The sequence below is a fragment of the Eurytemora carolleeae genome, unplaced genomic scaffold (genome assembly GCF_000591075.1).
Source record: "Eurytemora carolleeae unplaced genomic scaffold, Eaff_2.0 scaffold423, whole genome shotgun sequence".
NCBI classification, from domain to species: Eukaryota; Metazoa; Arthropoda; class Copepoda; order Calanoida; family Temoridae; genus Eurytemora; species Eurytemora carolleeae.
Genome location: NW_019396914.1, coordinates 64,395 through 76,637, shown reverse-complemented (window position 1 = coordinate 76,637; position 12,243 = coordinate 64,395). Strand labels below are relative to the sequence as shown.

Below are 12,243 nucleotides of genomic sequence, written 5' to 3'. Positions count from 1 at the left end.
AATCTCTAATAAAAATATGTTCCTTAGCGTCTAATTAGTTTACTGTAGAAATTTTGTTACATTTTTCTTCGTCGTTTTTGAATAAATTTCATAAATTTCATAAAATCATCCCTCCAAAATGGACAATCAATGAGGATTTAAATAGTCAATACTGCAATCTCAGTTCAACTAACATACATTGCCGGTCACTCCCTTTAAGCAATAAATAGGATTTTTCAGAAAAATGGTTGATTTTAATTTAAAGTTTAAAATTTTCCAAGAAAAAAGTAAGTTTTGAATTAGAAGAATGCCAAATGTGTCGTTTAAACCTTCTTTCGTCCTACATATACCCTCGTCCTACATATACCCTCGTCCTATATAACCTTTTGTCCTACATATACCCTCGTCCTACATAAACTCTTGTCCTACATATACCCTTGTCCTATATAAAATTTTGTCCTACATATACCCTCTTCCTATATATACCCTCGTCCTACATACACTCTTGTCCTACATATACCCTCGTCCTACATAACCTTTTGTCCTACATATACCCTCGTCCTATGTATACCCTCGTCCTACATAAACTCTTGTCCTACACTTACCTTTGTCCTACATATACCCTCGTCCTACATATACCTTTGTCCTACATATACCTTTGTCCCACATATACCTTTGTCCTACATATACCCTCGTCCTACGTAACCCCTCGTCCTACATATACTCTCGTCCTATATATACCCTCGTCCTTCATAACCCCTTGTCCTACATATACCATCGTCCTACATACCCTCGTCCAACATATACACTCATCCTACATAACCCCTTGTCCTACATATACCCTCGTCCTACATTATCCCTCGTCCTTCATATACCCTCGTCCTACATATACCCTCGTCCTACATAACCCCTTGTCCTACATATTCCTTTGTCCTACATATACCCTCGTCCTACATATACTCTCGTCCTACATATACCCTCGTCCTACATATACTCTCGTCCTACATATACTCTCGTCCTACATATACCCTCGTCCTACATATTCCTTTGTCCTACATATACCCTCAACCTTCATATACAAGCTACTCCTTTCTTCCTTTCAATAATTGCAACGGTTCTCTAGAAAGGAAAATTATTAATATTTCAATATCTGATCTTAGAAATTCGATCAAGTCGGACTCTTTTGCTTGAATTAGTAAGTAAGTAATTATTTATTAATAAAACATGAAAAATACAAAATAAAGTGTACTTGAGGAGGGAATAAAAACCAACTGGTCAATTCGGAGCAATGTACTTTTCATAAATAAAAAAGTAAAACTACTTGATCGTATTAAAAAGAAGTTCTTCTCGTCAAATAAAGTTTGAATTGAAGATTTAAACTTGTTTGAACTAATTTAATCTAATTTAATTAAGCACCTTCTCTTTCCTTCTTAATTAATTCTTAATTACAAATTAAACTGTTTTTATCAGAGCTTAACTTACTTAAGATACTTTGTTCATTCGAGAGGGGAGAGGGCCGCGGGGGGGGGGGCATTTATTTAAAGGAAAAAGTGGCATTTAATTTAATTTGGTTTTCCTTGTAAAGTAGTGGTCAATTTCTTTAGCTTTAACTGCGTTCTTTTCGCCTTAATTGTGCTAAAGTAATCATTCGTCCGTCCGCGAAAAAAACATCAAAAGATCATCATACAAAAGTGGTAAATTTAGTTTTGCGTAATTTCGACTGGAATGGAAACCCATAGTCGAAATGTTCAAAGGGAGTGACCGGCTATGTAAGGTAGTTGAACTGAGTATGCAGTGTTGTAGAAAACTTTTTTTTGGTAAACTTTTAAAGATCTGTAAATCTTGAGTTTGAGCGCAAATTCGACGTTCAAAACTCCTACTTTGGGGGTGGATACGTTTCAGAATTAGTTTTTTTAAATTATTAAATAACGACGACATAAAATGTAAAAAAAAGTTCTACAAAAAAACTACAGACGTCATGTATAGGAACATGTTGAGAAAATGAAAATTGATGTTATCATCGAAAATAAGTAATCTTGTTCAATTATTAGTTTCTATTTTCTCATTATTCTAGCTTCGCATTATTCACAAAGATTTTCGCAGATTTTCTAGAATTATTATTGAAAAGACGACATTTGAAGAATTTGAAGAAATCTGCGAATACATTCAAAGATAAGAAATTCAATATAATAATATAAACGAAAAAATCGATTTTAGCATTGATTTATTGACAAATTTCTTTTGAGAAATATGTTCCTAACCATCTAATTAGATTACTGTATAATTTTTACTTTATTTTCGTTGTTGTTATTTAATAATTAAAAAAAAACTAATTCTGAAAACGTATCCACCTCCAAAGTAGGAATTTTGAACGTCGAATTTGCGCTCAAACTCAGGATTCACAGATCTCTTAAAAGTTAAATATGTCTCAAATGAATCCGAAAGATGTTTTTCACAACACTGCAAACTCAGTTCAACTACCTTACATAGCCAGTCACTCCTATACATGACGTTTGTAATTTATTGTAGAATTTTTTTTACATTTTATGTCACTCCCTTTAATTCTAAAAGTAACAATTTTGAATTATAAATCACAACTTCCCATAGTCCTGATATCTTAAACATGGTTTAAAAAATACCGGGGAAGATCTGAAGAATTTGTTCAGATTTTAGCAATTTTTGTTTCTTTATCAATTGATATATGAACAAAATTCTTAATATCTCCGGTAATATCGAAGCACAGAAAATGAAGACCACAGTTTGGAAATACCAGAACTGAAGAATTTTGTGATTTTGTTTAAAAAATCATCAAATACAACTGACATGTTTTGTGGGATACCCTTTATATTCTGGAATTTAGTTTTCTTAATTCATCTAAACTGAATCATAGCAATCATGCAAAGACAGAAACACAACTCAAAGGATTAAAATAATTCACACTTTTGAACAATGTTCTGAATATACATTAATGCAGATTTATAGTAAAACAAAATAATAACCAAGACAAAATAAATGAACGAGAAACATTTTATCACTTTTTCTAGAATTTTCATGAAAGATTATATCGTTTTATTCTTTGAAAATCGATAAAAACATGCTTAAAATCGTCTTTTTTGTATTAATATATACAAAGAACATATATATATATATATATATATATATATATATATGCAATATATAAATAAATATATTAAATAAAACCAAGCAAATCTAGAGATATTACCTATTCCTGTAGTAAATAGGAGAAAAAGTAGTTAGTAAGTAAATTCAAATAATTCTACATGCGAGATTAATACAACACTATCATATTTCGTTTCATGAATTTTAAAAACCCAATTTTTTAGTTAAAAGAAATTGAGTCTTTGCCACAAATTTAAATATTCTAATCCCTATATCTTGACAACCTTATGGTGTAGACTCTGATATTTCAAACTTCGTTTTTTTATCTCAAAGAATTCAAAGTTTGAAAAATACAAGGTCTACTACATTGGGTTGGAGGGATATATAAGAATTAGAAAATCAGGGTTTGTGGCAAAGATTCAATTCATTTCTTCATTTTGTCGACAATGGATATTGATTCGACATGATTTCATAAAACTGTATCGACAATGGATATTAATTCGACACGATATCATAAAATTGTGTCGACAATGGATATTAATTCGACATGATCTCATAAAATTGTGTCGACAATGGATATTAATTCGACAGGATTTCATAAAATTGTGTCGACAATGGATATTGATTCGACAGGATTTCATAAAACTGAGTGGACAATGAATATTGATTCGACAGGATCTCATAAAACTGTGTCAACAATGGATATTGATTCGAAACGATCTCATAAAACTGTGTCAACAATGAATATTGATTCGACAGGATCTCATAAAACTGTGTCAACAATGAATATTGATTCGACAGGATCTCATAAAACTGTGTCAACAATGGATATTGATTCGAAACGATCTCATAAAACTGTGTCAAGAATGAATACTGATTTGACAGGATTTCATAAAACTGTGATTAAAACTTATAAAACTTTGATTTATCTCAAAATACTTTGATAGAATTTAATAATTCCCTTATAAACGTTGATATTTTGCTGAAACAAATCGAAAGTATATAAATTGTGGCAGTGCATTATAAAAGTACAGATCAAATCTTAATTTTATTATGATTGGTAATAAACCGGTTGATCCCCTTTTTCATTTTACGAACTCTATCTCTTTATATACTTTGCTTGTCTGTCTGTCTGTGTGTTTGTTTGTATTCATAGGGTCAAACGACCTAGGGTCAAATGCCATAGGGTCAAACGACAAACGGTCAAAAACAACGCGACAAAGGGTAAAACGACATAGGGTCAAAAAGTGCACCAAACGGGAAAATTTTTTATTTAGATAGTTTTCGTTAGTTTTTACTATTTTAAAGTTCATTATAACTAGTAGCAGCAGCGCTCGGCCTCCTAGACTGTCCTAGCCGCAGCGCTCGGCCCAGAAATTGTCTTGACCTAACCTAACTCTGAAATAATACATAAAATATTTTTTTTTCCATTTTGACCCTTTGTCGTTTGACCCTAGGTCGTTTTACCCTTTGTCGCGTTTTGACCGTTTGTCGTTTGACCCTAGGTCGTTTGACCCTGGGTCGTTTGACCCTGGGTCGTTTGACCCTAGGTCGTTTGACCCTATGTCGGTAAATCCAATAAACGTCAAAACGGCTGAACCGATCGGGCCCGATTTTTTTGGCAACTCAAAGGACCCCAGGACCCCAGGTTTATGGACCGTCAAAATAATTTTTTTCTTAGCAAAATGTCAACATTTATTTATTTTTGAAAATGCGCCAGTTTAAACGGAAAAATCAACGAATATTTGAGAATGATTAAAAATGTCCACTTCCAGAGCAGCAGTAGCAAGGTAAACTTGTTGATAAGAAAGGGGGGACGCAAAGCTCCCTGAAGGCTAGTATTTCAACGGTTACGAGGGAAAAATGTAAAGAATCCAAGTTAAAATATATAATTATTTAAACTTTAATCTTTTTTTCAATGTTTTGCTTGTTCATGAAAAATCGACGTCAAAATCCAAATCTACGCTTCAGAAGATAACAGCATGTTTAAAAAACAAATGATAAAGAATTTATAAATTAAAAAAAAACATTTTAAGGTGTATATTAGGGTGTGCTTGGAGTTTGATTATCTATCTACCAATATTAGAGATCGAACTTTAGACTTGTTAATCCGCTAAGTAAGGATTAATCAGTAACTTTTCTAGTCTAACGTATTTGATTAATTCCAGGATATCGATTAAGGTCCGAGATCGAACAAATAAAAGTAAATACTGATTGTAAAAACAAGACAGGTCTTTCCCAAGGTTTAAGTACTTAATCGTTCTAAATCCAAGCGTTGTAGATTATTGTTATCTAATAAAAAAGTTCCGACCCGAGTGCTTTGATCAATGAACTGCATATTATTAATATTCTAGATACGGGGGGTGAATTAGAAGTATTTCTTTTATTTGAGCCATGTGTCTTTTTAATAAATAAATTTCATTTTTCAGTTTCAATCTGGAAAAGAAAAAAGAAAATTGATCAAAAAATTTGAGATTTCATGCATTTTCTAAAATTCTAATGACATAAAACCCGCAAAGTTATCGAGTTTGAGTCTGAAATAAGTAAATGATGAATATTTCTAAAAAGCTGAAAATTTTACTTTTACAGTGTAAACTTGTAAAAGATAGTTATCGTTTTCTGTTTACAATTTAAAATCCTATACTCACCAAATTTTCGGAGCAGTACATACTGAAACCTTTCATGAGCAACAAACTTCATTCTTGAGTCCAGGATTGCCAGGATATAGTTAGCATCCTAGATATATAGATAGTTAGATAGTTAGCATCCTATATGTTAGCATACTAGAAATACAGATAGTTAGTATCTATAGTTTAGATAGTTAGCATACTAGAAATATAGATAGTTAACATCCTAGATATATAGATAGTTAGCATCATAGATTTATAGATAGTTAGTATCATAGATATATAGATAGTTAGAAAACTAGATATGAAGATAGTTAGCATAATAGAAATATAGATAGTTGGCATCCTAAATATGTAGATAGGTAGCATCCTAGATATATAGATAGTTAGCATCCTAGATATATAGATAGTTAGCATCCTAGATATATAGATAGTTAGCATCCTAGATAATGGTATATAGATAGTTAGATAGTTAGCATACTATAAATATAGATAGTTAGCATCCTAGATAGTAGATATATAGAAAGTTAGCATCATAGATACATAGATAGTTAGCATCATAGATATATAGATAGTTAGATAGTTAGCATACTAGAAATATAGATAGTTAGCATCCTAGATATATAGATAGTTAGCATCGTAGATATATAGATAGCTAACATCCTAGATATATAGATATTTAGCATCCTAGATATATAGATAGTTGGCATCCTAGATATATAGATAGTTAGCATCCTAGATATATAGATAGTTAGCATCCTAGATATATAGATAGCTAGCATCCTAGATATATAGATAGTTAGCATCCTAGTTAGTATCCTAGATATATAGATAGTTATCATCCTATATATATAGATAGTTAGATAGTTGGCATCCTAGATATATAGATAGTTAGCATCCTAGATATATAGATAGTTAGCATCCTAGATATATAGATAGTTAGATATGAAGATAGTTAGTATAATAGAAATATAGATAGTTAGCATCCTAGATATATAGATAGTTAGCATCCTATATAGATAGTTAGCATCCTAGATATACAGATAGTTAACATTCTAGATGCATCCTAGATCATTATTATAATAATAAAAAATAATTTTGTTGTTAACTATTGATTAAAAACTTTCCGACAGATTTGACATTAAAATCTTTAAACATTTAACAGAATCAGTTAGGTTCAGGGTTTGACATTCAAGCAAAGATTTGATTCAATACTGTTTCATTGTTTTTATCAAAATCTCTTAAAAGATCTCATTAATTCAGCTGGTATTTACAGCTTTTCTTAAAGGGTTCTTCTATAGATGAAAGGTTCCCAAAAATTACGAATATAGTCCTTTTTAATACTCTAAAATGATTTACCCTTTTTTATGCTTAAATCTTTTTTATTTTTAAAAAAATATATAAAGAAAGATAAAAAATTTCAATGTTTTTATTTACTTAGAAATCTCACACAGTGGGAACCATGTTCGTACTAGGATAAAAAATAACCTAAGATGTTTACATATATAATCTTATCATACTGCGTCGATTTTCAGATTTTTCTTTAAATCTCAGGTAGACCTTTTTGTATATTTTAGACCTACAACATGTGTAAGAAGACGGCTATTAACTATAAGACTCATGAAAAAATTTTAAATAGTTCATTGATCATGAAATACATGAATTGTGCACTGTACACAGACCCATTTAACGTAATAAGTTGATTTCTAGATTTATAACAGTATAAAATACGCACACATATTTCTTTTTAAATGTCGTCTTTCTATTCCACAGTTTTACGGGTTTCACTTTACATATCTGTCGTAGGTATAAAAATGTTTGGTTTGGCCGCCGGAGAAAGTTTTGGTCAAAGACAACCTTGCAGCGGAGTAAGATTATTGTTTTTTGGTTCTGTATGCTAAATGTATCAACGTAGAATGAGTCAACTTTCATTTTCATTTCTTGGTAAAGGTCAGTGCAATATTGTGGCCTGGTAAACTTGACATATTGATTTCCTAATATACTTATATAGAGACAAAATACATTTATATACAAGTATTCATTAATAGGCTCACTCTTAGAAAATAGACCAAGAACAGCACGGACAACAAAATTCCGTTTCTCGCATTATATCTATTTATATCATTGTAATGGGTATTATTAAGTGCGATTATTGCCTGGATTTCTTTTCTAATTTATTTTAATGAAAAACTAACCCGAAAAATTAAAAATAACAGCTAAAACTTTTTCGCACGCATGATGATACCCATTTCAATAACATATATAGTGTTATTCAGTTTTACGCAAATTACTTAAAAACAGTTCGATAAAGTTACTTAATCACCCTGTTGTAGGATGATTAAGTAACTTTATCACCCTATACAATGAGACATATTAGGTATGAAATTTGAAATTTTAATAGCAGGGAGATAAAGTTACTTTTTCGCCCTATTGTAGGGCGATAAAGTCACTTAATCACCCTACAACGGAAAATATTAGGTGTAATAAATTCCATCAAAATTTAATAAAAGAATTGACAGGATTTCGTTGAATTGAACTGAATTGACAGGATTTAGTTGAATTGAATTGAATTGACAGGATTTCGTTGAATTGAACTGAATTGACAGGATTTCGTTGAATTGAAATGAATTGACAGGATTTCGTTGAATTGAAATGAATTGACAGGGTTTCGTTGAATTGAACTGAATTGACAGAATTTCGTTGAATTGAATTGAATTGACAGGATTTCGTTGAATTGAATTGAATTGACAGGATTTCGTTGAATTGAATTGACAGGATTTCGTTGAATTGAATTTAATTGACAGGATTTCGTTGAATTGAAATGAATTGACAGGATTTCGTTGAATTGAAATGAATTGACAGGATTTCGTTGAATTGAATTTAATTTACAGGATTTCGTTGAATTGAAATGAATTGACAGGATTTCGTTGAATTGAAATGAATTGACAGGATTTCGTTGAATTGAATTGAATTGACAGGATTTCGTTGAATTGAATTTAATTGACAGGATTTCGTTGAATTGAATTGAATTGACAGGATTTCGTTGAATTGAATTGAATTGACAGGATTTCGTTGAATTGAATTGACAGGATTTGGTTGAATTGAATTGACAGGAGGATTTCGTTGAATTGAATTTAATTGACAGGATTTCGTTGAATTGAATTGAATTGACAGGATTTCGTTGAATTGAATTGAATTGACAGGATTTCGTTGAATTGAATTGAATTGACAGGATTTCGTTGAATTGAATTGAATTGACAGGATTTCGTTGAATTGAATTGAATTGACAGGATTTCGTTGAATTGAATTGAATTGACAGGATTTCGTTGAATTGAATTGAAGTGGCAGGATTTCGTTGAATTGAAATGAATTTACAGGATTATAGGGGTTACAGGGGTCATGGTATCTTCTTCCTTAGTCGCGTCCTAATATTTACATATCAGAAGAAGAAATTACATTTTTCTCTTAATATCGAGCTTATCGATAGTATTTCGAAATTAAAATTAGGGATGTACACAATTGTGAGATAACTCTAAAACAAACAAAATGCCGGGTCGTACTCTAACAAGTAGTTAATTGTGTATTGATTCTTCTTGTAAAATGAAAATTAAAGGATTTTTTATGGTTTCCCTCATCTCCTGTTAATTTCAGATATATCTTGACAACCCACTCCTCCGGATATAACCCTAGATAGTATCCTGGTCCAAGATGGAACCCAGAGAAGTTTCTCTGATTAGACCAAATAAAAGTTTCCTTGATGGGAGCCCCTAAAAGTATCCCTGGAGGGAGCCCTAAAAAGTATCCCCAGAAGGAGCCTCTCAAAGTAACCCCGGTGGGAGCCCCTAAAACTTCACCGGAGGGAGCCCCTAAAAGTATTACCCATGGGAGCCCCTAAAAGTTTCCTCGGAGGGAGCCCCTAAAAGTATCCCTTGATGGAACCCCTACAAGGATAGCCGGTGACCCCCTTAAAGTATCACCAGTGTGAGCCCCTAAAAATTTCCGCGATTAAAGAATCCCTGGAAGGTGCCCACTAAAAGTATCTCCGACAGGAGCCCCTGAAAGTATACCCAGAGGGTGCCCCTAAAAGTATGCCTGGTGGGAGCCCCTAAAAGTATCCCTGGGGGAGCCCCAAAAAGTATCCCCGGTGGGAACCCCTAAAAGTATCCCCGAAGGTTGATCTAAATTATCCCCAGAGGGAGCCACTAAAAGTACCTTAGTTCCTGAATTCCTAGTTTGAAGAAAGGTTTCAACTTCCCTCAGATCTTCACATTGTTCAAGAAGAGAAATTGCATAGTCTTCACATCTAGATATTTAAATAGATAGAAAGATAGAAACTTTTGAATGTAATGATATATAGAGCTAAGCCTTTTATCTTTCTTCATTCTAATCTCACATTTGGCAAAGTGATTCGACTTATGACAGGTTCGGAGATCTTTCAATTTGAAAATATACAAATTTAATCTCAAATAAAATGTTAATGGGTACTGTTTCTATGTTAGATGAGCATAATCCGTGAGAAAAAAAACATGCTTAAACTCTTTTGCAGTACTGACTAATATTCCTTGTCATTTATTTCGGAGCTTGTAATTTTAATAAGATCACATCAAAAAGATCGTGCAATCCTACAAATTATGGACTTTTCGAAATGTGTGATATTTAGACAATTTTGATATTATTTAATAAATTGGATTCTAAACAAAGGAATTGAGTCTTTGCCACAAACTCAAATTTTCTCATTCCTAAATCTTTGCAGCCTGATGGTGTAAACCTTTGATATTTCAAACTTAGATTATTTTTAATCTAACAGAATTCAATATCAAAGGTTTATGACATTGCGTTGCTAATTCATACGCATAAAATAAGAGTTTGTGGCAAATACTCAATTCCGTTATCAATTTCTCAGTCAATCTTGAAGGTATGAAATTGTAAGACCACATTTTGGAAATCCCGATACTTGGAGTTTTCAGTATCAACTGTTTAAGAAGATTGTTTATTTGGACACACTGCATAGAGATGGTTGAGTGTTCAAGGGTTTAGATGATGTGTCCAAAGTATAGAAGAGCATAAAAGCTGGATATAAAAATGAAAACAGCTTTTATGCTTGAAAAGAAAAGTTTGAAATTTATTCCATTAAACTGGAGAATGAAGGGGAAAGCTTCAGATAACATTGTGCAAGGATAAATATATCTTTTGAGATTTAGACATTTTTCAAAAACAATTCAGGGCATGAAAAGTTTAAGCAGAGTGACTTTTTCTAATTTTTAATAAAATATTTGACATATTTATCACTTAATTTTCAAGATTTTGAAATCATTCTGCTCTTCTTGCAAATAAAAAATAAACGTAGTTTTGAATAAGAATATTTCGACGGTGCAGTTAAAATATATATTTTCAGACCGAATGAATGGAGCCATTCAAAGTTAATCATGCATTTTTCCTAATTTGTTCACATTACAGTCATTTAACTGTTTTATAAAAGATAAAGGAATTGAGTCTTTGCCACAAACTCAAATTTTCTAATCCATTTATCTGTGCAATCTGATAATGTAAACTTTTAATTTTGATTAACAGAATTTATAGTTTGAAATATCTAGGTCTACAACATCAAATGGCGAAGATATTGGTATTAGAAAATCAGAGTTTGTGGCAAAGACTCAATTTCTTTGACAAAAAATACCTAAATCTTCATTTTCATTTTTTGCTCTGTTTTCTTTCTTTACAATCGCTTATCTGTGAAAGTCACATGCGATTTACCAATAAAATGGGGTGACAGACCCCACCACCCCCAAAAAAATTAACTAACCTGTTTTCTATTTCGTCATATTCTCGTTTATATTCCGGAATCGTTGATTTCCGGAAATTTGCCTCACAAGCAAACTCGAAACATTTCTTGACGGGACAGAAGAAATCCGCCGAAACCTCGTTGAAATGTTCCAAAGACGCGACGATATATGCCGGACTGGCAACCGCCTTAAACAGCTCGATCTTCTTCAACGGGTCCGTCAGGGTGTCCTTCTGCTCCAATCTAAATAATTATTTGTGTACTATCATACATTTTAAATTGTAAACAAGTTCAAGTTCATTAGAAGTGTCGTACCGTCTTATAGGCTGCTAAAGCAAGGTGTACGGCATATGTACAGACTGTAGACGGCAAAACGGTACAGTACACCAAATGAGTCATCCGATTCTAGAGTTATTAATGTGGGTGGTCGTCTTCCGACGTTTTTGTTAATAATTGGGCAATATAAGGCATTTTTAATCAAAAGAAAGAACATAGATAGCAAATAGTCTACTATATATATAGGTTACCACTAAAAACTAAACTCTTTTCATTTTCTCTTATTCATTCTAATATCCTTTAATCACAAACCATATAAATCTAAATTTCTTTAAATGCATTTTTTAATGCAACTTTCAAATTACTTTAGCTTGAGCCATATTCGTAGTTATATACAACTGCAAAGCATCGCTTATTTTGCAGCAAAAACTGGATGGCTAAAAAAAGCGGTTTTTTGTT

The 12,243-nt window shown here is 32.0% G+C and overlaps 1 protein-coding gene across 1 annotated transcript in view; it reads right to left on the bottom strand.

The window, feature by feature from the left end:
- LOC111710037 (short transient receptor potential channel 1) overlaps positions 1-12,243 on the bottom strand; it is a 62,464-nt gene that overhangs the window by 23,652 nt on the left and 26,569 nt on the right. Inside the window, exons 13-16 of the mRNA XM_023484050.1 lie at positions 11,530-11,751; positions 9,939-10,029; positions 5,748-5,835; positions 3,203-3,208 (exon numbers count right to left, since the gene is read on the bottom strand). Of these exons, the coding sequence (XP_023339818.1) occupies positions 3,203-3,208; positions 5,748-5,835; positions 9,939-10,029; positions 11,530-11,751 (407 nt within the window). The remainder of the gene's footprint in view (positions 1-3,202; positions 3,209-5,747; positions 5,836-9,938; positions 10,030-11,529; positions 11,752-12,243) is intronic.